The sequence below is a fragment of the Rhinolophus sinicus genome, chromosome 1 (genome assembly GCF_057876585.1).
Source record: "Rhinolophus sinicus isolate RSI-liver-muscle chromosome 1, RSI-T2T, whole genome shotgun sequence".
Lineage (NCBI taxonomy): Eukaryota > Metazoa > Chordata > Mammalia > Chiroptera > Rhinolophidae > Rhinolophus > Rhinolophus sinicus.
The window spans coordinates 42474778-42502607 of record NC_142501.1 but is presented as its reverse complement, the minus strand read 5'-3'; the positions used below and the strand labels follow the sequence as shown (position 1 = coordinate 42502607).

The 27830-nt window shown below is 35.6% G+C and overlaps 1 protein-coding gene across 22 annotated transcripts in view; it reads left to right on the top strand.

The window, feature by feature from the left end:
• The window catches only part of CAPRIN2 (caprin family member 2), a 40049-nt gene extending 12673 nt beyond the window's left edge, over positions 1-27376 (top strand). For 4 of the 22 annotated variants that reach the window (XM_019737007.3, XM_019737080.3, XM_019736998.3 and 1 more), the window contains exons 5-19: positions 1904-2142; positions 3492-3574; positions 5824-5991; positions 7096-7139; positions 8091-8768; positions 11056-11178; positions 12439-12520; positions 13594-13649; positions 17059-17163; positions 18457-18603; positions 21301-21469; positions 22867-23049; positions 23800-23900; positions 25155-25218; positions 26457-27161. In XM_019737007.3, coding sequence (XP_019592566.3) covers positions 1904-2142; positions 3492-3574; positions 5824-5991; positions 7096-7139; positions 8091-8768; positions 11056-11178; positions 12439-12520; positions 13594-13649; positions 17059-17163; positions 18457-18603; positions 21301-21469; positions 22867-23049; positions 23800-23900; positions 25155-25218; positions 26457-27025 — 2811 coding nt within the window. In that variant the 3' untranslated portion in view covers positions 27026-27161. Of the gene's footprint in view, positions 1-1903; positions 2143-3491; positions 3575-5823; positions 5992-7095; positions 7140-8090; positions 8769-11055; positions 11179-12438; positions 12521-13593; positions 13650-17058; positions 17164-18456; positions 18604-21300; positions 21470-22866; positions 23050-23799; positions 23901-25154; positions 25219-26412 lie in introns of all 22 variants that reach the window. The other 18 variants (XM_074325848.2, XM_074325847.2, XM_074325855.2 and 15 more) reach the window with 17 other exon arrangements.
• The last annotated feature ends 454 nt before the right edge of the window (positions 27377-27830 follow it).

Below are 27830 nucleotides of genomic sequence, written 5' to 3'. Positions count from 1 at the left end.
GATATGAGTGCTGTCCCTGGTGGAGATTTATCATCCTACATCATGGTTCAGAAAATAAATGTTATTCTTTAATACTATTGGTTGATAATAGTCTATATGTCATAACTTCTTCTTTCCAAACCAGCCCTCAACTGGAAAAAGAAAAGAAACTGTAACCTGACTTCTCAGTTTCCACATGCTTTCTTACTTGATACTTGATTGATTCAACCAATATTTGAGGTCCTGTCATGTGGCAGGCTCTGTGTTGGGCACTAATGATATATTGGGAACAACAGAGATATAGTCCCTGTCATCACGGATTTGAAGCTGAAGGGGGAGGTGCGAATAAATAAAACGATAACCATTTAATGTAATAGATACTTTGCTAGGGGAAGTTCAGGGTGGCATGAGCCCATAAGAACATCTAATCCAACTTTGGGAGGTCGCTAAAGAGAGATCTGAGGTAATCATGTGCTATAGTCCTGAAGGTGCCCTTAGCATCAATTGCCTTTCCATATTAATATCATGAAACTGCCCAAGAGTGTCCCATGGAATTGGATAACTAGAATTGCCACCCTTTACTCTTTCCTCCTTTCAAGCAGAAACTAAGAATCCTGTAGTTTTAGTAAGTGTTATTGGTGTAAGTCCATATTGAGGTCTTGGAAAAGATTTTCTGAGCCATTGCCATCCTGAAGAAAATATCCTTTCTCACATAACCCTTCACCATTCACCAGTCCATTCCTCATTCTCAAAATTTTTATCTTCACGCATTTTCTCTTGTTGCTGGTAATAGCACAAGTCAAATTTATTAAGTTGCTTTCATACCTGCTAGAAAGGAATTAAAAATGCCATAATGAATCTTTTTCCTGAGTTCCTCCCCCCCAGTCTTCATCTATTAGGTTCTATGAATATACACATCTCTTTTGTAGAGTTTTAAATACTGGCGCTATATCAAAGTAATTTAACCCATCTATAGGGAAAAAAATCTTCTTTTAGATTTTTTTTTCATTAATCTTCATACCTTGGAAGATATCCACTAAGATGGAAACATTACAATCAGAATAACAACTATAGGAAGAAACCTTTTAGGTTTCTTAGTGGAAATAAATGGTAATTTTTATTGTTTTTTTTTTAAAATGGGAAGCCACCTCTGGGACCCAAGTATTATGTCAGACTTTAAGGTATTAGAGTTCTGAGCTTTAGAGTAGACTCAAGGCTGCTTAGTCTACACACACATTTATTTGAAGAAAAATTTATGTTTCACTAATTTTCCATAAATGTTTTGTCAGTTAAACACTGGAAGATACAGCTCTATCCAGACTGACAGACAATTATGAAAATATCTCTTAATTTTACTTCTAAAACAAATATGTTTGCTATGGTTGTTTTTGGGCACTACATTTGTAAGACATTTTATTTTTGTTTGGTTTTTAATTCCTTAGGTTTTAATCACTCTTTGGTTAGTTGAAAACTGACCATTTTAGTTTAAATATTCTTGCCTTGGAACATGAAATTAAAAAACAAAAAATAAAATGAAACTGAAGCATTTTCTTACTGAAATATTACAAAGGCTTGTTCTAAAAAGGCTTGATATACATAAATATAGAAAAGTAAACCCTTGGGGTTAATACGGACATCAGTGATAGCTAGGTACTTTGCCTCTTCATCATGGTGATATAAGAGGTATTAGATACAGCCTGGAGTTGCGTGTCAGATATTTGGGCTCCATTGGCCAAGTTTATTATTCAGTGACTTCATTAGCTGAAAAAGGAAGCGGGCTTAAATGAATTTGTCAGTTTCACAGTCAGTGTTATGTATATGAGATTTATCATTTCAACTCTTTGGCATTAGACTTTTTTAGACTACGAATTGCTAATCGGGGTGGTGGAGAGTTGTCATCCCTAATTAGCATTTGTTTTAACAGCTACTTAAAGCTCAGAAGAAGGCCCAGAGAAGGGAGAACATGATAAAACTTGAGGCTGAGAAGAAAAAACTTCGCACTATCCTTCAAGTTCAGTATGTATTACAGAACCTGACACAGGAACATGTACAGAAAGACTTGAAAGAGGGCTTGAATGGTGCAGTGTATTTGCCTTTAAAAGAACTTGACTACCTCATTAAATTTTCAAAACTGACCTGCCCTGAAAGAAATGAAAGCCTGAGGTAAGCTAATGAAAATATTTTCCTGAACTAGAACACACAACACTTTAGCTTTTTTGGTTATATATAGGTATATACACACACACGTGTGTATATGTATATACACACACGTATGTGTGTATACATGTATATGTGTGTATATATGTATGTATACATGTGTTTGTGTGTGTGTGTGTGTATATATTTAGTAATTAAGAAAACATTAGTTTGATTCAGCATGGGAAATGTTGGCCAGCCTAGATTCTGACTGGGTTGGTAGCCTATCTAGGAGGAAAGTGAATTTGCATAACCTCATTAACATACTTCTGTGTTGTAATGCTTATTTTAAAAAATAATGTCTGATCATCAAGTTTTAACCTTATACAAGTATAAACCATAATACTAATTATGTATGTTGTTAAATTTTTTTTGTAATTATCTCAGGATATTGTATTACCTGAGTCTTTGCCTTCTTAGCTACTGCTGTACTTAAGTGGAGGTAAATAAAATTTAACTTGGCCAATTTCATCCAAATTTCAAAGTGAGAATTATTTGGTGTTCTTCTTGTGCTTTGAATAAATACTGAGAAATAAATCTAATTTAAAAGACAAAACCAGCAAATTGAGGCTACTCAATTCCCCCCCCTCCCCAAAGTTATCTACTTGCTCTTTTTGTTTTGATGGACTAAATCAGCTACCGAGCAGATCTCTATGCTTTTGCTGTGTTTAGATATAGGTTGTTAGTGTTTTGTCTGTTAGCCATGCTAAAGCAGGGTGAGATTTCAACTATTAGAAATCAGCCTTGTATCAGGAAGAAACCTCGTAAAACTATTAATTACCTACATATTGAGATATATTTATTCCTTCCTATCCTGATAACCTACTTCATCATCATTACTTATTTCGTGTCTTCCTTCTCCTACTTCACTTGGGCGGACTCAGGGAATGTCGCTCACTTTAATATGTAAAATGTAAGTGAAGCATAACTAGAAAAATAAGCTGCTCTCTTTAAAGTCGAATGCAGCTCTTCATATTTTCATTCCACTGTCTTTCCTCTAGGACATATGCTTGATAATGACTGATACTGCGTTTACAGCTTTAAGCTCTGTTTGGTCTATTCCTTAATGGCTGTTTTTTGGTAAAATATTTATTTTAGTTGTTTTGAGGAAAAATGCTTGCATTTGCATTTGAAATCCATAAATGGGTAGTCATCTTTTATAAAATTTCAATGTTTCATTTCCAAAGCATAAAAAGACAATTAACATTGAGTGTCTTAACTGTTGATGGGTTATATTGTGTAAATTGTACTGCTCCATATATATGGATGCCTCTAAGCCATTTTGTTCTGCTGTTGCTTTTCCTTTTCCTCGTCAGTGTGGAAGACCAGATGGAGCAGTCATCCTTGTACTTTTGGGACCTTTTGGAAGGTAGTGAGAAAGCAGTTGTAGGAACGACATGTGAGTTTTCTCTACTCTGAGCTTATGCAGTAAATACTAAACTTTATGTCTTTAGAATGATCCTGAGGACCGAAACTGTGTTAGTCCATCAGAACTCACATGTCTGACAATACTATTCATACATTCATTGAGAGAGTGATCTCTGTTTAGTTCTATTAAAAGCAGCTGTTATAGAACTGCACTCATTAAAATGGAACCTAGGGAGAGTTTTGAAGTGGAAAGTCACTATGCTTTAGGAACCAGAGCTAAGGACTACTGGGTTTCCCCGAAAATAGGAACTAGCCAGACAATCAGCTCTAATGCGTCTTCTGGAGCAAAAATTAATATAAGACCCAGTCTTATTTTACTATAACATAATATAATCATGTCTTATATTAATTTTTGCTCCAAAAGACGTATTAGAGCTGATTGTCTGGCTAGGTCTTATTTTTGGGGAAACAGGGTTAAAGCTAGCTTCAACACCGGCTCGACCATTTTGGGGTTCAGTTCTCTATTCTGCATAGTTGTACCTGTCCTATTTAAGAATCTTAAATCCACATATTGCTAATATCAAGACTTATCTACCAGATCTGCCTAAGAAAATGTAAATGGCTTGGCTACATAGTCTATTGAAGCATTGTTGTCAATTGATCTGGAAAATGAACTGGAGAGAAAGCGTTCTTTTGGCTTCCTTAATAGACTTTCATCAAATAACCAAGTACAAATGGCCAGGCATAATTTTGTGTACTAGCTTAGGATAATAAAAACTCACTTAAAGCTACATTTGGTAATACTGATTGCTTCCTTTTAAAAAATAAGTATGTGTAGCAATCTCAAAATTTCTATGTCCTTTCAAGTTTAAATCACAGAAATTTATTTCTTGGTTAGAATGCAAAATGATAACAAATATTTTGGAAAATAGCTTGTCAGTTTCTTATAAAACCAAGAAATAAATATAGTAAGTGTACACTTACTATATGACCACGCAATTATACTTCTAGTATCCAAGAGAATGGAAAAGGTATGTTCACATAAGTGTTTGTACACGAATGTTCATACCAGCGTTATTCCTAATAGCCCCAAACTGAATATGGCCCAGATGTACATCAACTGATACCTGAAAAACAAAATGTGGTATATACATACAGCGGAATCTATTCAGCAGTTAAAATAAAGGAATGACGTATTCATACATGCACCAACATGGATGAATCTCAGAATAATTATGCTGAGTGAAAGAAACCAGATTAAAAAATGAGGACATATGTATGACACATGTATGATTCCATTTATATGAAATTATAGGAAAGACATAATCACAATGAAGGGACATGAGGGAACTTTTTGAGGTGATGAAAATGTTCTGTATCATTGTGCTGGTGGGAGTAACACCAGAAACAACACAACTGTGCTGTGCACTTAAAATGGGTGAATTTTGTTGTTTGTAAGTTATACCTCTAAGTTCATTTTCTTTAAAAAGGCAAACTCTATGTTCTCTATGAAAGGAGTAATAGACGCAAGTTAAGTATGGGAACTCTGCTTAATTGGGGAATTATGTTTTTAGTGGATATTAAAAATGAAATAGATTTTAGACCGGATTATGGAACACTGACTTTAATATCCTTTTAAGATTTTTCTTGATCATCAAAGGGTGGTGTGCTAGGAGTGACATAAAGCATAACTTAAGAGTAAAGTCTTTTTTTTTGTTTTTATTACCTAGCAAATTTTTTTTCTAAATTAGTTTCAGGCGAAGAGTAAAGTCTTAATTATGGATTTTATAGTTTAAAAATCCTTGAGATTATCCTACATAGGGTTTCCTAATGGCTGTATTAGGGGAACTTTGATTTCTCTAAAGCCTTAATTACTTGGGGAAGATAGATTAATTGCTAGTTGTGATGTCTTGGGAGCAGATGGGAGATAATGCCGTTTCTCTCAGCTCAGGGAATAATATGTGCTTTTGTAGCATATTAGAGTCCTTGATTTTTAGTCATGTTTTTAAATAGTGGAAATGGGGGCCCAGAGAAATTTAGGTGACTTGATAAACTCTGGGGTTCTGACCTTGAAAGATTATATTGGTTCAGTATGATGTAAAAGATGGACCGCATATTTACTTTTCATGGTTCTGACTGGTTCTTTGAATCCTCTCTAATATAGAATGTTATAAAGACATACTATAATTAGGCTAAAATTATATTAGGATTTCTATTCCAAATAATTTTCCATTAACTATTAGATTATATGATAACTACGTCTTAATCACTCTTGCTTAGACAAACACGTGAAGGATCTGCTGTCTAAATTGCTGAACTCAGGCTATTTTGAAAGTATCCCAGTTCCAAAAAATGCTAAGGAAAAAGAATCATCATTGGAGGAAGAAATTCTAATAAAACCAGAGAAGAAAAAACAGTTATTGAAGACTGAATCTGTCAAAGAGTCAGGTTTGTTGTGATCTCTGAAATTCTTTACAATGGTTACATTTTTAACACTTACCCAAAATGAGTCAAATCATTGTGAAATGATTGCCTTATTTTAATTTGTTAGTTTCTGCATGCATGGAAATCTTAGTTTGCTGCAGGATAAGCCTATGTTTAAAAAACATCTGTAGGCTTTATTACCATGATTTACCGTCAATTAAGGGTGAACCTTAATAGAAACATTAGGTTATGCTTTGTTACAAGAGCGTAACTTGTAACAATGTACTGTACACTGTTAAAATGAGACATTTATGGAGTTTGAATGAGCCTCTTTGTTAAACTATTAGTAGGATAATTATATTTAAAATCGTTTAAAATGTAAGTTATAGTAGCATCCAATACTGTAGTAGAACAAGAATGTCAATAAGGTTAATATATTGATTCAGGAAAAAAAAAAGTTGCTAAAGTAACTATGTTTCCAGTAAAGGAAATATACTCTTCAAAATTCCACTTTTCTTGGGGAAGAAATACTTTTGAGTAAATGGCACTTTTACTTTTGTTTGTTGAGGCCAGATTTATTTAAGAAATGTCACTTGTAAAGAGATAATCCAGGCTGGGTCCCGTAGTCCCATGGTCGCAGTTGCTCAAGTCACATCTCATGTTTACTTCCTCTGCGTTTTTAATACTAAGTCCAGTGCTTCAGTATCTTCATTCCTTTAACCTCTTCCCAACTTTAAACTGGCTTGTCGGAGGCCTGGAAGGGCTGTATTTCAAGCGGACATGACTAATTTTTACCCCGTGGGACTGAAACTGGAATTCCATTTTGAAAGAAGCTGTGTTTGTGGGTAAGAAGAGATAGGCTTATTTTCAATCAGAAATCAGTTTTTAACTGCAACTTGCCTTCACAAAAGTATCTTATATGAAGAGAGCTAGTGGGTTCAACTAGTCTCAGGTGACATGCTTTTGACCAACAAGCAACAGTGAGAATGACTCCTGCTACGCATATAATTGTACATTCTTTTTCTGTTATTCTTCTGAAATACGTTGCCAGAATAAATTATAGTTGTAATCAGTCTGAAAACTTACAGTTTGCCTAGTGTTTATTCGATATTCCATTTCTCTTCCCAGAGTCTCTTATGGAACTTGCGCAGCCAGAGATACAACCACAAGAGGTAAGGTTACTGAAAGGTAATTTGCCGATTTTGTGTTTTGAGACTTGTGTATAGTGTTGTGGTTAGGAGTCGATGCCCTGGAGTTAGACCACTTGAGCTTGAATCCTGGCTCTGCAGCTGACTAGCTTAGCAACTTGGGGCAAAATATGTAGCCCAGCTGTGTCTGTTATCCTGACACCTAAGGTGGGGTTAATAATGCCTGCCTCCTGTGGTTATTGTGGGGCGTAATGGAGTTAAATTCTGAATCGCTTAGAATCTGGCCTGGCACACAAGCAGTGCTCACATTAGATGTTACTGTTGTTTTGGGCCCTTGTGTTAGAATTTAAAGATGGGTTGGATTTTGCTCTCTCCAAAATTTACTCCCATTAGTAACAGAAGAGGGTATTTGTTCTCTTTCTGAAGTGACATTGAAATTCATAGAAGCTGAAAAGAATGGAAGAGGCAAAAATCACAGTATGTTGATATAATATAATGGCAGTAAAGAAAAAGCTGCTAATTCAGGAAACGTGGGCTTAAGGTTCAACAGTTTAACTTTGTGTAGTTGAACGGTTGAACCTTAAGCCCATGTTTAATTGAGTCAGGTGGGTAGTCGGAAATACAAACTTTGATACTTCATGTAGCAATCTATACTTGACTCACCTAAGACTGCTAAGAACTGCACATTACGGTGTCACATTTGCTTGATTCAGGCTCTTTTATCAAGATGATTCTGCCTCTGCCAGTCAAATATAGATTGCTACTTTTGAAGTATCAAAGTTTGTGTTTCTGTTAATTGAGGGAAGAGGAATGGACAAAAAAGTTGGACAGTCCTTTCAAGTAGTATAAGGACAGAAGTTTTCTGTTAGCTCGATGGCTCAGACCAGTGGACGTAAGAATACTAGTACAGGTCAGTATTCCCTTCAAGGTCTTGTACAAATTTTGTGACTCAAGCACACTTTTTCTGTGGCCTAGTTTCTTAACAGACGATACGTGACAGAAGTAGATTATTCAAGCAAAAAAGAGGAAGAACAATCTTGGGAAGCAGATTATGCAAGAAAACTGAATCTCCCCAAACGTTGGGATATGCTTACTGAACCAGATGGCGAGGAGAAGAAACAGGAATCCTTCAAGTCCTGGGAGTCTCCTGCTAAGCAGCAAGAGCTAGCAAAGCCTTCAGTTTCCTTAGAACACAGGAAGCAAGAGATTCCAAAACTCAGGTGCCCTCTGCAGGAAGAACACAAGAAGCAGGATGTCTCCAAACCCAAGCCAACTCCTAGCCAGTGGAAGCAAGAAACTCCTAAATCCAAAGTAGGATACATTCAAGAGGAACAGAAGAAGCAGGAGACACCAAAGCCGTGGCCAGTTCAGCGGCAGAAAGAACAGGACCCAAAGAAGCCACCTCCAAAGTCTTGGAACTCTTCTCTGCAGAGTGAACAGAATGTCACTGTATCATGGACCACTCCCCTGTGTAAAGAACAGGATTCAAGACATCCAGATGCTTCTAAATCCTGGGAAAACAATGCTGAGAATCATAAACACCCTGTAACACCACAGTCACAGATTCCTCCAAAGTCCTGGGGGGTGGCTGCAGGAAGCCTCATGCCAAATGACCAGCTGCTGCCCAGGAAGTTTAACACAGAACCCAAAGATGTGAGTTGATCTGTATCAGTCTGCTTCTGCCTGTGTAGGCATAAATAAGGAGTTGCGGTAACGATAACTTTTTAGTTTTCTTTAAAAAAAAAAAAAAAATCAACAAAACCCATGTTAAATTAATGTAGACAGTATTTCACTTACCTCTTCAATGTATAATATACTGTTTTCCCTTGAAAATTGAAAATTGTCTTTTGAGACTAATCTGAGATGCAGGTTCCACAATAAGAAAATATTGTTTTAATGCCAAAACTAGAATGACACATATGACATCAAAATAGTAGGTAGTTGAGACAAGACGACAGTGTGAACAAGTGAGAAATGTACATGCATGTCACAGGGTAGCAGACTTGTTATACTATATTTCACTTGTTTTCTTCCACCTGGCACGTGGGTGACTTTTTCTGACAAGTTACATTTTTCTGTATTCTCTTCTTTTTCACTCATTTGTAGTCACTCAGATTAGCCTGTAGTCTTTGAAGAAGACATGGTTGCAAATATTCCAGTAGCTGGGGGAGGATCTGAAGTAGTTCTCCATTTCTGTTTCAAAATAAGAATTTTCTGGAGATGGAAGCTATAAGCATTAAATATTCTGGAATTAGGTTTTGAAGTATGATATTTAGTTCAATTGTAAGGCCTCCTTCTGTTAATGATAACCTATTTCAGGAAGATAAGAAGGCTTATAATGAATAATGCTTGGATACAATGCTAGTTAGTTAGTGTTGCCTTTTATTGAATTATACTCCATTTACCACTGTTTAAATGCAAATTTGTTACCACGTTGTTTGCTAAGAAAGGTGAACCTTTTATACTCCCAGGATTCTCCATCTCTATGTAGTAGTGTTCCTGGCACTTCCATGCCATTTTAGCACAAGGTTTTCTGATAAACCTTTAGTCCTCTAACAGCGTGAAAAACATTTTGCTTGGGGAAAGCGAAGCATTGCATTTTATAAATAAATCACCCCTACCTCAGTCTACCTAATGGGAAGAGAATTTTAGAGTTACTTGTCTCCTTTTGCTGTCCTTTCTTCCTCTTTTTAAGTGCTAATATTAATTTTAGCTTCTTCCTGACCCTGTGGAAGATTGATAGCTTTATTTCATCAACCAGATATCACACAAAAGTAATTGTACTATATCAACTATTTTGAGAAACTTACATTTTAAAAACCTCAATTTTATACCTCAATAAAGCTGTAAAAAAAACCCAATTTAAAATTCCACTAGGTATAGCAATGCCAAGCCTTTACCATACCAGAATATTGATACCCTGCTATTTGCTGAATAATTTAAAATCTGCGGTGCTTAGTTGGAAAAGTCGGAACTCATATTTAATTTGCTTTTATGGCACAGACAGCATTATGTTGAAGATGCAAGGTCTTTCAGTGACTGAGAGAAGACTTCTCTATATAATACAATATTTGTCTCTCTGTCTTGCAATCTCAGCTGTCTAGAATATGAGTAAGTACAGTCAAGGGCAAAATAGAGTTCAAAGCCAAAATACTAGGTTAATCACTAAAGCTCGTACTTTTCTCCTAAAAGAGCCTTTCATGTATTTACAGTCTGTTAACTCTTATATGACACTTTAGACAAACTTAGTTGTGTGATTTCCAAATGAATTACATGGTGGAGAAGAAGAACTGGTAGGGAGAGGCATGCTGACAGCTATAAGTAACTATACCCGTTAGGTCTAACTCAGGGTGTGCAGCAATCTGAAGCAATTTAGCATGAGTGCTAACCAACTTATAAACACCAATAGCCCCTTAAAGTATACTTACTTTATAAGAAAATACAATAGTGTGTTTCCTTAATTCTAGGGTGTATTTGTATACATTCTTACATCTGAATGTTTCTGAAATCAGATGCATCTTTAAAATGGGATGTGGTATTTAATGTGGTAGTAGTAATTTTTTTCCGTAGAAAAATAAATCATTGGTGTGTCTTCTAGTCAATGGCATCTTATCTTAGAGGATATATGATAACTGATATCCATAATGAAAGAACTTCCTATCAAAGAAGTCCTGTTATTCTGGGTCTTCCCTTAAAAAAGAGGATATTTTAGAAAGATTTCCATTAAAGTTGTTCTGAAGGGGAAAAAAGTATTTAAAGTTTGCTTAAATTATTTAGAAAAAAATACATTTATGTGGAAATTCTTTACCTGAGATAAATATGATAAATAAGCATTGCTGTGTGTTTTGACTTCATTAAGAGGTAGCGATAAGCTAAGTGTCCTGAGTTAGGCTACTGAATTTGAATTTTACTCTTAATATATTGTGGGCTTATCTTGTAGGTGCCTAAGCCTATGCATCAGCCTGTAGGTTCTTTCTCTACCCTTCCAAAGGATCCAGTATTGAGGAAAGAAAAACTGCAGGATTTGATGACCCAGATTCAAGGAACTTGTAACTTTATGCAAGTATGAGTCATTATTAAATAAATCTTAAATGATATTTATGGGATTACTAGCTTCTGATCTGAAGCATTATAATGAAGTTGTTAAGAGCAAAGATTCTGATGTTCAGAATGAGTATGAATCCTGGCTCTGCCAATTCCTAGTTCTGAGAGTGTAGGCAAGTTACTTAACTCTGCCTTAGTTTCTTTTGAAAAATGAAGATAGTAGTTCCCAGTCCTGTTTATTGTAATAAAATGACCCCTATCTCAGTCTACCTAATGGGAAGAGAATTTTAGAGTTACTTGTCTCCTTTTGCTGTCCTTTCATGTAAAAAGCTTAAAATGCTCAAGTATTATTGCTGCTATAGCTCATCAGTCATTTCCACTCAGATTGTGAGAACCTACTCTGCTTGACATTCTGCTGGTAGGTGCCATTGTGTACAGACGATCATAAGACACTCATCGTCTTTAAGGAGTTTATATTCCAGTTGTATAAGACTGTGAACTTGTGTTAAGTCAGTAGTTAAATGTTAAATTGTGTCACATGGACTCTTACAGAATTTTAGAATCGTGTGATATTACTGAGGGATGAATTAGACAAATACGATATTTTTGTGTAGTGAAGAGATCTTGAGCTTCAGAATTAGCTCACATTTGAATCCCACTTCTACCATTTACCAGCTGTATAATCTATGGCAAGTTATGTAGCCTCCAGCCCTCCTTTTAAAATGAGGGAATTGCTTACCCCTACAGATTATTTGAAGATAAATAAAAACTAAAATGATCACAACAAGTGTGTCGCTTAAGTACTCAAAATGTTGGAAACAGTTCTGGGAGAACCAAGGTAGGCAGATGGGAGAAGAGAATGGCTTCTCATCATGAAAGTGTTTAATAGCACGGGCTAGTTTAGTGGTTGAGATAAAGTAATTAGACCCTCTCATTGGTTGGGTATAATAAAAATTAGGGTTCAGTCTACACTAGGATTAATGTTTATGTTTAAGACCTCAAGTCAGGAGTTTCCTTTTGTAAGTTACACTTTAGGATTTCTATTAGTATTGTAGTTTTTAACACTTGACACAATCTTAAGATATGACTGTTACTTTAGTTTTTATTTTTAACTCTTAATTTCTGCTTCTTTAAAGACTAAGTTATTACCCTCTTGGGATAGTTTTTAGCTAGATTTCTATCACTAATAAGCCATGGAAAACATCATAAATAATTTAATGGTAATAGTTTTGAAATGAATAACCTTTTTTCTATTCATTATTTAAAATCTTGGCTTTAGGAATCTATTCTGGAATTTGACAAACCTTCAAGTGCAATTCCATCATCACAGCCGCCTTCAGTCCCTCCAGGTAGCCCAGCAGGTACGGAATCCTTCTTAAGATGTGGAACAAACAGCTATCTATTTAGCAATTATTTCTTTTTCAAATAATTTGATTCTAGATATCTTAAGGGTTAAACTATGTCTATGTGTTAATTTATTCTACATGTATCCATATGTTATCAGAGTTAAATATGGGTAAATTATCATTAGGCTATATTAGTGTACTGAACTGACTTGTTTGCATTTTAGAGGAAGTCTCCATATGGGTGAATGATTTTGCAATTTTTATGTTCCTGGAGTAAATTCTGGCTAGAACTTGCTTGACTCCTTTCTATAAATCTAGTGTTGAGGCTTTTGATTCCTGTCTATGAGTGAAATTACCTCAGTGATACTTAGCATAATGAGTGGCATAGTAGTTAACGACTGAGCCTGGATTTGAATCTAATCTGATACTTCAAACTTAGGCTTTTAGCTCTATACTAGTTTATCTCAGAGGTGGGGTGATATAATGAGTCGTAGTCCAGCTGCATAAGCAGTATACACCAACTAGAAGACTATGCAGTAATTCCTGGGTGAAGTAAGGAGAATAATTAACAAAAGCAATAGACATTAAGAAGAAGAAACCAAAATGAAACTATGTAATTGAGAAGTATATTAATACACATGTTCAAAGAGGGAAAAAAAGAAAAAGAAAACTGGAGACAGAGGACCCAGCTATGATTTACTCTGAAACTGGAAATTTAAGTGTATCAGTTAATTACTATTCATGATAGCTCAGATTTTATCTACCAGATGACTATTACCAGTTATTTTTAGAAGTTCTATTTCTGTTCTTTTGGAAGCCTTGAAATGCTGCTTTTGCCCGTTTAACCTTAAAACGTTATTAGGTATTACAGATGGAACCGGTATCCTGTTCTACAATTCTCTCTGACTCTTTCTTGAGCTCTAATCGAAAGTTCTTGATGGACTTGAGACTTAGTCCTTGCAGCTGCTGCTTTTTTTTTTTTTTTTTTTTTTTTTTTTTGTAAAGTGTAATCTTTAGTTTCCACCTAGTTGATAGGCATAATCTTTTTTCCTCTTTTAGTCGCTTACTGTTGATTTCACTCTCTGCAGCATCTACAGAACAAAACCTATCCAGTCAAAGTGATTTTCTTCAAGAGTCATTACAGGTAACTTCTCCAAATTAATCTTTCACTCACATTTCTTTGCTATTCAGGGAAGGAACTCTTGGCTTTGGCAAGAATGATCAGACTTCATGATTCTAATACACCTAAGTTATTGAAAATGTTCTAAATGTCTAGTTTTTTTTAGATTAAGTACAATCAGTGCTCAAAACATTCCCTAAGGACCATGCGGCGATATCTCTTATAATAGAGAAGGCTAGTTGACTTTAGTAAGGAAAGAGCAAACCTGAAGAATTCTGAGGTATCTTGTCTGGGAATCTTACTTTGCTACTGAGCTACCTAAGTCACTTAGTATATCAGTATAGTAAAGGGTCTAAAGAAAGAAACTAATTTAACCCATGGTTAGCCAGCTCCCTCCCGCCCCCCCCAACACACACGCATACACAGAATAGTTGACATTCTGAGGAACTAATTTTCACAGACCATACTTAGAGATATAAAGGGAACCAAATCATTGAGCTCTCTAAATGCCGCATTGCATTTCCATTAAAAGTTCAAGGTTCTCTAGTTTTCTAGTTATTACCTTTTAAAAAAATTTCTTAAGATCCCTCTGAAAGACTTAATGGCAATTTTCTTGACAGTAGCTGCTTTGACAGTAGGTTAAATATTTTGACCAGGTGGTTCAACAGTTGTTGCCTTCCCTTCCAAAAACTTCTCAGTAAATACTATTTGTTTACTGGTTTATATTTAGTTTTGATAAGGTGTGGCTCAATTTTCAAAATGTATTTGTTGAGCAAGGTCCCTCACCCCACTCACTGTTGTAACTAAAGAGTTCCGTTTTATCTGTTCTAGCTATTAGGGTTCTATGTGAGATTTTCAATTGACAAATTAAAAATTTTTTAAAAAAACCACTGGTCTGATCTAGTTTATTAGTTCTCAGGGGCAGGCTTGTGGAACATCTGCATCAGAATCATTTTAATAAAAATACATATTCCTAGATAGCCCCTTAGACCTATTGGATCAGAATTTCTAGGGGTGTTACCTAGTCAACTATATTTTTAATAAACTCCCTGGGTGAATTTGCACATCTGTTTTTTGGGAACCATTGGTCCCTAGCATCATGTTTACTCCCCAATACTTAAAAGTATCTCTGGCTGGTTTACTTAAAGAGCAATAATTTGGAATCAAGAACCGCCATAATTTCTAAAGAAATACTAGTGTAAAAAATGTGTCTTTATCTTTTTTAACCTTTTACCTAAAATTCAAGTCTTCTAAAGCTTAACTACCAAGTGACCTGAGTTGCCTTAACTTAGCATCTGTGAATCTTTCTGTGGCTAGAGAATTAGTTATGTCCCCACAACAGCCAGTCCCATTTATTTTGGGCATTGTCTCATTATTTTAATGAGAAGGCCAGAAGAAAGACCTAGTTTTAGAAACACTCCAATCTCATAATAGTTTCAATATTTTGGTCAGATCTAAATTATACCTATATATTTAGTTATATAAAATGTTCTAAATGATATCAAAAAATTTTTTCCACCAGACTTTTTTTAAACTTGGTCCCCATCTCCTTCCCAAGAAGTGGTATATATCATAATGACCCCTTCTAGATGGTCACTGAAACATAACTGCTCTGATAGTTGATTACCATTAATTAGTTTCTGATTCACCTATTTTATTACTTGGGCTGCTGAGAACCACATCAAAGCATTTGAATAAAGGAGTGGATTCACTGATACTTCAGACCTTGTGACTGCTAGATTTTTATGGGTCTTTCTACATTATAGCTAATACCTGTTGTACCGGAAAATTCTGACCCACTCTTTGTTTTTTATTGGTTGTCACAGTTGTCACAGCTTTAGTTCCTACTGTGCTTTCTCCAGGTTTTTATTTTATAAGTATTATTAGCTTTACATTTTTGTGAAGAGTTTTGGTGCCATTGTGATATATAGAGCTTATACTTTCTTTTTATAACTCTACCTACCTCTTTAAGATACTCAGCACACTTAGAGTGAAAGCATAGTATGTACTGTGATCCCAGCAGAGCTGTGCTTACAGTGTTAAATGTGCCCAGAGCTCATCTTCCAGGGAACTGCTGTTGAGTGCCAGATTGAAAATCAAGCCCCAGCTTTCCAGGGCCAAGAATCTTGATAAGTGAAGATGGGATTAGATGTGCAGCTTTGGTGACTCTGCCTGGAAAGATATTATAGCTGACTGCTTGGGTTTGAATCTCAGCTCGGCCACTGAATTTTTGTGTGATCTCGGGTAAATAACTTACCCTTTCTTTGCCTCTGCCTGATTGTCAGTAAAATGGGGGATAGTCGTACCTACCTCACAGGGTTCTTGTTAGGATTAAATATGTTAATATGTGTGATGTGTTTAGCATAGTGTTTGTTACTTGTGAGTGCTCAATAAGAGTAACATATTAGCTCATAGCCCAAGAAACATAAAGTGAACAAAAGGTGACTTTCACAATGTTTTTTTTTTTACAATGTAAATACGTAGTTTAGGAATGTTAGTAGTACAACTGATAATAATACACTTAAAACATTGCCATTACCCCCACGAGCTTTATTCAAATCCAATAACTGAGACACCATAAATTATAGCAACAATTGGATTGCCATGTCCTGCAGTTCAGGGATTGTTTCTCTCCTGTGTTTGATATTTTTTGGTGGGAGGTACTCTAAACTTTAATTTAATAGTGCTGAGTAAAATAGATTTCCTCCTTAATATGACCAGGACTGTCCTAATTACATATTCCAGTCCAAAAAGAAAACTGCTAATGGCCCACTGTAAACATTACCTGGTTAAAGGCACTTTAATGTCAAAGTTAAGGTTAAGGTTATAGATTTTCAGCTAAATATGGATTTCTGTCCCATCTCTGCTATCTCCTATCTGTGCGAACCCAAGAAACATTTTTAACCTTCTTAGGCTTCAATTTTCTCAACTGTAAAACAGATATGCTAATAATTATTTTATTGAATAGTAAGAGAATGGAATGAGATAACACACATAAGTCATTTCTCACTGTGTAGTACACAGACACTACTTGTTCAGTGTGGGTTGAGAGGACGTGCTTCACGTTTGTTTCTCAGCTATGATTCTCTGTCAATCCAAAACTCCTGGTAGAAGAAAACCCCTAGAGCCATTCTGAACACACACACACACACACGGCGCCAAAAACATGTATACACATTTTAAGAAAGGAAAAAACTTAAAATTGTAAAACTCAGTATATACCAATAACAAAAGATGAATGCAAATCACGTTTGACTTCTGCAATTACAAGAGGTGCTCAAAGTGGTTACCATCAGCATCCAGACATTCCTGAATATGGCGAACTACTGCTTGAGCAATGTTGACCAAAGTGTCCACTTGTATACATTTTTTTTTGGCACCCCTGGTATGTGTGTGTGGCCTTTCACAATGTTTTATATCTTCCTGTGTCTAGGCTCCTGCTTCTCCAGTTACTTGTAGCTCAAATGCTTGCTTGGTTACTACCGATCAGCCTTCTTCAGGATCTGAGACAGAGTTTATGACCTCAGAGACTCCTGAGGTAATAAGAGACCATTTGTCTTAATTTCTTTTCATCTTAAAGGATAGCAGAACCAGCTTATCTTATGAATTACAGGCATGATCAGTTGAATGATTTAATATTGATACTTTACTAATTAATGCGTTGCTTTCTGTAGATGTGATCCTGGAACTCATACATGTAACTTTATTGTGACTTTGCTACAATAAGTAGACTTCATAGTATATTGCTTCATCAGATACAATAAATATGTCCAAATTGCTAATGGCAAAAAAGATGAAAAGTTCTAGGTAGGATTAGATCAAGTTTCTCAATATATGAATCCCTGGGAGAAAAATCTTTTTAGTCATATAACTGAAGACTCAACAACGCTATAGTGTTACTGTTAGCATTCACTCAAATGGGAATGATTTACATTCTCTTTTTGACTAACTTTGTCAAAAGTATTTTACAGTATTATGTTTGTACTTTCAATTCTAAAGTGATAGTTTTTGCTAAGTTTGAGCCAATCCTTGAGGTAGGTATAGCAAGATAAGATGATTTTTTGGATTAATATAACAACTCTTAGGTTTTATTGATTTTATTTTTGGTTAACTTATACAAGAATATGTATTCCTTATAGAATATGAGAAAATATAGATGAGCATTAGTTTTTATGGTACTAACTTGGTCTAAATTGAAATTACTTGGTTCCTCATTTTAAGAAGAGGCAATATTTGTTACCAAATCAGTCACAGCTGTCTGCTTCATAATCTGATTGGGGCTGAATTTGGGTATCTTTTTAAACCTTTGGAGTTGTAATCTGTTAAGTGAAGGACTTGCTTATTCCTTTAATGAGGATTATTCAAATTAGATCAAGTTTGGTTCTCTTTCTTAGGCAGCTGACTTAGAAATCCATTCATAAGATTTTAAAATAGGGAAAAATTAACACTGACTAAGCAACTAACCCAAGGTTTTTTGTAAGCCCAATTCTGCTGTATAAGTTTGAAATAATGTTAGATTCTTAACCTAATGGAAAATACCATCTCAGGGTTTGAAAAGGACTAGATACTCATAAAAAGTTCAGTCCCTCATCTGTTAGACTGATTATTAGTAAGACTTTTTCACTTCGTCAGCAAGCTGTGGAAAGCACATGCTATTGTGCATGCTCAGCAATTGAGATTTTAAATTGTAAGCAAAAGCTATTCTTTTGCATTCCCATGTCCAAATGTCATCCTACAGAGCCTGCTGACTTATGCTGGTCTGGGGGGTAGTGTAAGTTAACTGCTTGCTAAACGGTAGGTGACTGGCTGATCCTGCATTTCTCCTCCCCAGGCAGCAGTTCCCCCAAGCAAGCAACCGTCTTCACTCGCTTCTCCAAACCCACCCATGTCAAAGGGCTCTGAACAGGGCTTCCAGTCACCTCCAGCAAGTAGCAATTCAGTAGCTATTAACACAGCACCCTTCCAAGCCATGCAGACAGTGAGTATGAAACGTGAATGATGATTGCAGTTTGTTATTCCTGGTAAAAAGCCATTGTTTCTCTTACGTCTGTGATCAGGGACTATGCGGGAAAAAAATTTGCTTTTTGTATTACTCCTATTTTGGGGCCGGTAGAATTTACACTGGTCCAGTGGAAATACTGTTTGTGGTGGAAGAGTATGAAATCCAAAGCCTCAAGAATTTTGAATCGGTATTTTATCAGAGCATTTTATCCTCGCTGAAAATTAGTAGCAGGCAAAGCTGAGGACCCCTATTGAATGAAACATGTGGGTCAGAAACAGCTTAGTAATACTAACCGTTGCTAATGTCACACTGGGGATGTTCCATAGCGTTACTAACCGGATGTACAGGACACATGCGTACCTGGGTGTTCTCTCATTGTTGAAACTTTCATTTGATTTCATCTTGATCTCATTGCTAGTTTTTGGATTACATATTCCTCTACAAATTGTAGTGTAAATTTTTTAAAGGTAATATGACAACTAGGTTTGTATGTTTATTCTCTAAACACAAAATAGTAATAAATGGTTCTTTAGGGAAAAAAAAAAAGTCTCAGCCTATAAGTACCTTTCCTGATGGTGCTTAATGTCCCACTTCAGGTACTTTTGAGTGACAGTGATGGGGTGGGGCGAGTGGACAAGGAAAGCAGGCACAATGCGGGGAGATAGGCTGGTGAATTACCTGAATTCACTAATCTTATCACTTCCTGCTTGGCCACTCAGAACAGCTTAGTTTCTTTGCTTCTTTCCCTGTCTGCCCATCCCTGCCCACTATTGCTACATTGGTTTTAACTTTTTCCTATTCCTAATTAAAAGCAAACAGTGGTCCATTATGGAATGAAATTGAAAGTCCTTTGTCTGACACTCAATAACTTCTGAAGTGTGACATAACCTGCCAGACTTGTCCTCTTGCCTGTACATTCTTGTCACAGTACCTTTTTCACTCATGCCTATCTGACTTATCCACCTGTTTGAATTCTCTGCAGTACAAATTGGTTCTTGTTCGTTCGTTTGTTCATTCACTCATTCATTCATTCATCTAGTCATTCAACAAACAGGTAGTTATGAAGCTATACACTATTCTTAAATCCCTGGGGTTGTAACAATAAAAAAGGGACTAGTCTCTATGCTCAAGAAACTTACATTGTATTATGGAGGTGGGGGACGGGAAAGAAAAATATTCATATAGGTATATAATACGTCAGGTGCTATGTGTTGTGAGGAAAAACGGGGCAGGATCAGGAGGCTAGAGAGTAATAGAAGTGCTATTTTATACACGGTGGCTGGAGTCTGGACAAATTATTGCCTGCCACATGGTAGAAATTCAGTAAATAGTCAAATTTTTTCATTCATCTTTAGTTTTTGAAAAAGTACCCTGTTCTATCTAGCTTTCATTCTCAGTGAGCATTATTGTTGCAGCGTAATAGTAGGAAGATTAACTTTTGTACTTGGGTTTAAATTCTGTCAGGAATCAGACAGAAGGTTTTTTTTTTTTTACTATGGTAAAATATGCATAACATAAAATATACTGTTTCCACCATTTTTAAGTGTATAATTCAGTGGCATTAAGTACATCCACAGTGTTGTACAACCATTACTACTGTCTCTTTCCAAAACGTTTTCATCATCCCAAACAGAAACTACCCATTATACAATAACTCCGTATTCCTCCCTCTTTGAAGCCCCTGGTAACCTATATTCTACTTTCTGTCTCTATGAATTTACCTGTTCTAGGCACCTCATATACCGTGTTTCCCCGAAAATAAGACCTAGCCCAACAATCAGCTCTAATGTGTCTTTTGGAGCAAAAATTAATATAAGACCCAGTCTTATTTTACTATAATATAAGACCGGGTCACATATAATATAACATAATATAATATAAGGCTGGGTCTTATATTAATTTTTGCTTCAAAAGACGCATTAGAGCTAATTGTCTGGCTAGGTCTTATTTTCGGGGAAACAGGGTAAGTGGAATCACAATATTTGTCTTTTTGTATCTGGCTTATTTCACTTAGTGTAATAGTTTCAAAGTTCATACATATTGTAGCATGAATCAGAATTTCATTCTTTTATTATGGCTAAATAATATTCCATTGTATGTATTATATACTACATTTTGTTTATCCATAAATCTGTTGATAAACACTTGAGTTGTTCCCACCTTTTGGCTGTTATGAATAATGCTGCTATGAACATTGGTGTACAAATATCTGCTTGAATCTCTGCTTTCAATATTTTTGAGCATATGCCTAGAAGTGGAATTGCTGGATCATATGGTAGTTCTATATTTAACTTTTTGAGAAACTACCATACTGTTTTCTACAGTGACTGTACCTGTTTACATTCTTACCAGCAACACATGAGGGTTCTAATTTGACCACAACCTTGCCAGCACTTAAGTTTTCTGTTTCTGTCTTTTAAATTTTTTTAAAAATAATACTTAATGGATATTATGAAGCAGTATCTCAGTGTAGTTTTGATGTCTATTTCCCTAATACCTAATGGTGTTGAGTATATTTTCATGTGGCTATTTATTTTCTTTAAAGAAATGTTAAGTCAAGTCCTTTACCCATCAAATAGACACGTTTAAATGTTGCAGAGTTTTGCTGGATGTCACCCTTAATCATTTTCTATGAAACTCCACAAATGATGCAGTACACCTTTGTCTTTTAAGGTATTTAATGTTAACGCACCTCTGCCTCCGCGGAAGGAACAAGAAATAAAAGAAGCCCCTTACTCACCTGGCTACAATCAAAATTTTACTACAGCAAGTACACAAACACCACCCCAGTGCCAACTGCCAACTATACACATAGAACAAACTGTTCTTTCTCAAGAGACTGGTAAGATCTTTGCATATGCTGTTTTGAAAACTTAGATGGCAGCTAACTGAATGGAAAGCAATTCTGTGGTGATGCTTTAGAGGTTTTTTCCTGAGTAGTAAGCAGTTTCTCTTTACACATCCAAGTGTTGACAAACACTTAATGCCTTTTCCTCTGTTTAGTGAAGTTCACCATTAATTCTAACTTTTGTAGAGGTAGAACTTACTAGACGGTTGATTTATATGAATATGTAGGCTCGTTTTTAAACCTGATTACTGTGATTGCCATAGGCAGTGATAGAGGTAGATTGGGCATTGTCTAGCTGCTTTTATGAAGGGTTCAAAACCATTCTGTTAACTCTTTTAGCACAGGCAGATGGCTATTTGGCCTTTTTTCTTTCCTCTTATAACAAAAGCATTGATTAGTGTGAAGATATAATTTAGTATGCTTATTCCACTGTTTGCTTAGAGATGGGAGACTATTTTGATCTCTTATGCTAAGTAATAAAAGAAATAAGCAACTTTGTAGTGATTTCCTAATTTAAGAAGCACTTGTAGATTTTTAGTGTTGGTATTTGAGACTCCTATTGAGTCTTCTAAAACTTAAGCCTGAGCAGATGATTTGTGCACTCTGGGTACTTGGTTAATCACAGCAGGTAGTAAATATAAATCCCTGGACCTAGCCACAAGTGACTGCATTCTCTTCTCATCTGTTCTGTGAAAACATAGGGCAGGTGATTTACTTGAAGAATATTTTTGTCATATGCCTTCTCAATTACAGTATTAATGGAAATTCATTTTATTTTCTCTTTGATCTGAACTACTTAGCCTGTTTTTTCTCCTGTAATTGTGGCAAAAAATATATATAGCAGAAAATGTACCATTTTTAACCAATTTTAAGTATACCAGTTATAAGTTCTGTGGCATTAAGTACATCCAGATTGTTGTGCAGCCATACTATCAACCATCTCTAGGACTCTTTTATCTTCCCCAAGTGAAATTCTATGCCCTTTAACACCAACTCCCCTTCCCCATTTCCCCCCAAACCCTGGTAATCACCATTCTACTCTGTCTCTTTGAATTGAACCACTCTAGGTACTTACCTCATATGAGTGGAATCATACAATATTTTGTGACTGTCTTATTTCACTCAGCATAATGTCGCTAAGGTTCCTCCATGTTGTAGCATGTGTCAGAATGTCCTTATTTTTTTAAGGCTGTATAATGTTCTATTATTTAAATATATGACTTAAATAAAGATATGTAACCTCTCTCTATATACATACATATACACAGCACCAGCTTTATTTTTAAGGAGAAATTATGTTAAAGGTTTTGATATACAGTGATTTTTAAGTATAAAGAATCTTGAATCATTATTACCAGTTAACTCTTGGACTCTAAAACTATTTCCTTAAGCAGCAAGTTATCCTGATGGAACTGTTCAAGTAAACAATGGTAGCCTTGCCTTTTACCCAGCACAGACGAATGTGTTTCCCAGACCCTCTCAACCATTTGTCAATAGCCGGGGATCCGTTAGAGGATGTACTCGTGGTGGGAGATTACTAACCAATATGTATCGGTCCCCTGGTGGGTATAAAGGTATGCTCAATAAAATTTAATTATACTAAATTATTTTATCTGTATACTTACTTGACTCAAACTATTTTTACTTTACCTTGTTCCTTTTTGTAGTTTCCATATATAATGCAGTAGAGAATTTCTTATTTCTGCAAAATACTGTATTTCTAATATACTTATTCCATATAACAGAGGAACTTTTTGTATGAAAAGCAGATTGATCCTGTTATTACCAAAGAGAAATGTTGAGCAGCGTTTTTTTCTGAGGGGTGAATTTTAGTTTTCATATTTGAATAATTTCTTTTATTAATCGACTTGACTGCTCAAAATGTGTCATAATTAGACAATGCCCATTTTCTAGTTATTTGTGTACCAGAGTATACCAGAGATAAAAACATAAACTTTGAGACTATAATAGTGATATCCTCTTTCGTTTTAAATGTGGTTCCAAGTATTCCAGTCATTGCTTGGTGTTAGCAAAGTACCTCTACACAGAAACCTTAACTACCTGCTTATTCTACCACCATTTCCCAACGCCACCTGCATCCCAGCAATAGTAAATTTCTATAGTTGGCTTATTTGAAGTAAGAGATATTTTATAAATGTGCGGTTTATTGTGTAAACAATATTAGTAGAGTTTGCTTAAAGAAGGCGTAAATCTAATGATGGCATTATAGGATCAATTGAAGTTTTAAAATGGTATGGAAGTAGGCTATTTAAACGTTTAGTGTAATTTTGCTTATAATTTTATGTAAGTTGTTTATTTACTAGGTTTTGATACTTATAGAGGACCTCCTTCAATTTCCAATGGAAATTATAGCCAGCTACAATTCCAAGCTAGAGAGTATCCCGGAACACCTTATTCCCAAAGGGTAAGAAGAGTTGTCATAGTTGAATAGTAGTAGTACAGTTGGATGTTAAGCTGGTGATTAAACTATAGCAGACTCATAATTTGTTATACGGCGCTCTTAGTTTTCACTTGTAAGTACTGTGGAGAGTTAGTTGGAAGCTTTTCTAATAATCCATGGAGGATAAATGACAACTTAGAAGGTCTTAAGGACATTATTAATCACACTGTTTGCATTAACTCCTTTACTTCTCCACCCTATAAGAGAAATGGGTTCAGAAACAAGTTCAATAACTCGTCTAAGGTCACTCAGCAAGCAAATGGTAGAACTAAGATTAGAATGCAAGTTGCTTAACTCCGGAGCCGATGATCTTCACTTGACTATATTGCCTTCAATTTAACTTCTAGATGTCAAGGATAACAAAGTCTGTTTTTTTTTCTTTTTTTTTTTTTCTTTATAAGTTTAAATTTATTTTTTTCTGATTTGAATAGCTCCACAGATTTTCTTTACTACATATGACCAAAGACTGTAAGATCCTGATAATAGTGGCTGCTGTTGGAAACAGGACTAGGAGTCTGGTTAGGAGACTTCCTTATTATTTTCATTTTCATACCTTCTTGTACTGTTTAAATTTTTTATTACATGCATTAATCTAATTACACCACCAATTATTCTTTCCATGGGTTGTATGGAGGCGGACTCTTACTGGACTTGGGAGTCAGTTTGAAATGTCGCCTCTTGAACATTTTTTTTTCTTGACGGTAATAGATTACATTTCCAGGCAATAATACATTCATACAATGTAGTTCTCATCAATTCCCTTGTCAAGACAAAACAAAGCCTAGCATAGTTTGTAATGGTCTTTACAGTTTGATTTATAAATAGAGCAAGATTTAAATAGTCTGTGTTCTTGCTTTATTATCTCCTTTTATATTGAGATGCGGGACAGAGGACCATGCCTTATTTCTGAATTTCTCCCATTACCTAGCATTGTATCTTTTACATAGTGTTCTCTAGGTGCCGATTGTTTTTGCAAGTATTAACCTATCTAATTGGTCAGGTTAATTAGCAGATGAAGCAAGTATCACTACTGTTGTCCTTGTGTGATTTGTTTTTCTTGGTGTTTGGAGACATCTGAGACTCTGGTTGCTGGAGAAGCCCAGATAAAGGGCTAAGAGGACCTCAGTCTTACAGATTGACCAGCCAATGATCCTGAGTAATAACTAATTATTGTCTTACATATTTGGTATGGAGGTAAATATTATGTGTTTATTTTAGGATAATTTCCAGCAGTGTTACAAGCGAGGAGGCACATCTGGTGGTCCTCGGGCAAATTCAAGAGGTAAGGATAATGAACTGAGAAGTTATGTATCTAATACACACCTCTAGGTCTTTCTTCATCCTCTGCAAGTTCTCCCCAAAGCATTTGTCTTGTTGAGGTTTTCAGTTTGCTTAATTTGTAGTTCTGAGACCTGAGGAAGATATTAGACTACTTAGAAAGGCTGTGGAAATCAGTTTTCCGTCAGGGAGACAGAGAGAGAGAGAGACAGACAGAGAGACAGAGATTGATTCAGTTCTCTTGACACCAGAGCATAATTTAACCTTAGAATATATATATATATATATATATATATATATATATATATATATATATATATATATATATATATATATATATATATTCACAATGATGACTTCAGATAGTTTCATGTGATGTTTCAGGATGATGGGTTTTGTAATAGTGGGCACTTCCAGATACTCTAATATCACTACTGTGATCGATAGGGATAAGCTACAATTAAGAAACAATTAAACTTGAAACAAAAGCAGGATACTTGTAATATTTTTAAAAATGTGAAGGTACTATTAAAAGATTCAGTGTAACTGAGAAAATCAAGAATTACTGAAGATTAACTTTGTCACAGGAAAATAATCTTTTCCTTTTAAGAAAGTAGCCAATGTTCCCATGTCCTTTGCCTCATATCTGAGCAGTGTTTTATGTGCAGTACTTAAAGCATTAGCATTTCGTGATATCACACTAACTTGGAAATAAAGAACAAGCCTTCATCATGGGGCTTAGTACCATGACAAAATGTCTTTGAATGCCTAGTAGTTCTAAAAGTTGGTTCTTTTATGTAATCTCAGTTTCCTGGAGTCCTTCTATATTATTATACCTTGAGTAGGTTTATCACTGAGGAGTTAGGAACAGAGTGAGAATTATGGGAAAAAGATAAAGAAGTAAAAAAAAATGTGCAAACCTGGCTTTTAGACTTTGCTAACTAACCTTCACTAGTGGTAAGTTATCCAATCTTTTGGGGGCCTTATTTTCTTAATCTTAAAAAAAAAATGATGCTCCTAGATAAGGTCATCTTAGGTCCTTTCTGCCTCTTGAATAGTGATATCAAAGCCTGTTGCCAGAAAAATCTAGAAAAGTGTACTGTAGCGATACTTTATTTCTTTTGTTTTGGAATTTACTATAAAATGTATCTTTATGTGTGTTTCAGTAGCCAACTAATGTTAAATATTGTGTTCAAAGCTAACTGCTTCATTATGAGAAACTCACTGTTGCTAATAAAACAGCAGGGTGGAGTGATTCTTCTCAGGTGAGCAGCCCAGAAAGAGACAACGAAACTTTTAACAGTGGTGATTCTGGACAAGGAGACTCCCGTAGCGTGACCCCTGTGGATGTGCCAGTGACAAATGCAGCCGCCACCATACTGCCAGTGCATGTCTATCCCTTGCCTCAGCAGATGCGAGTTGCCTTTTCAGCAGCCAGAACCTCTAATCTCGCCCCTGGAACTTTAGACCAACCTATCGTGTTTGATCTTCTTCTGAACAACCTGGGAGAAACTTTTGATCTTCAGCTTGGTAGATTTAATTGCCCCGTGAATGGCACTTACGTTTTCATTTTTCATATGCTAAAGCTGGCAGTAAATGTGCCCCTGTATGTCAACCTCATGAAGAATGAAGAGGTCTTGGTGTCTGCCTATGCCAATGATGGAGCTCCAGACCATGAAACTGCCAGCAATCATGCGATTCTTCAGCTCTTCCAGGGAGACCAGATATGGTTACGTTTGCACAGGGGAGCCATTTATGGAAGTAGCTGGAAATATTCTACGTTTTCAGGCTATCTTCTTTATCAAGATTGAAAGTCAGTACAGAATTAACAGAAGGATGGAGTTCTAACTAGTGGGATTAAAGGAAAAGTAGTCCTGGACCTTGTGACTGATTGGTTTAGGAAAATGTTTTCATTCCTAGAGGAAGGAGGAGGTCCTTACTTTTTTGTTTTCCTCTCCAAGGTGAAAAATTCCAAGCTGATGACAACTAGCACTAATCTGGCACTTTATAAATTGTGATGTAGCCTTGCTAGTCAAGCTGTGAATGTATATTGTTTGCACTTAATCCTTAACTGTAGTAATGTTCAGCTTACTAAACTGACTGCCTCAAGTTCAGGCAAGTTATAATGCCTTGTTGTGCCTCAATAAAAAAAGTTACACGCACCTTCATTGTTCTTATTTGATTAAACATTTAGTTGAGAGGTAAAATATTTAATTTTTAGTATTCATGACTGATAACTCTTGAATAAGGATATTTATGGGTTCATACTATGATGTGAAAATACAAAGCCTTTTATATATAACAGCTCCTTTTAGAGTTACTTTTCTCTATTACACATTTTCTCTATCATTAGGTTGGTGCAAAAGTAATTGTGGTGTTTGCAATTATTTTTAACCTTTTAAAGCACAGTTACTTTTGCTCCAACCTAATGTTACTATTATACATGTCATTCATCAAGATTTCATCTATTTTCCTTTGGCCCAATCACAGACTTGCTGTCCTGGTTAGCTATTAAGTACCTACCACATGTATAATAATACAAGTAAAATAGGAGATACCTAGGTGATACCACTGGTCCACCATCAGTAATGCTTACGCTTTCTAGTGGATTCACAA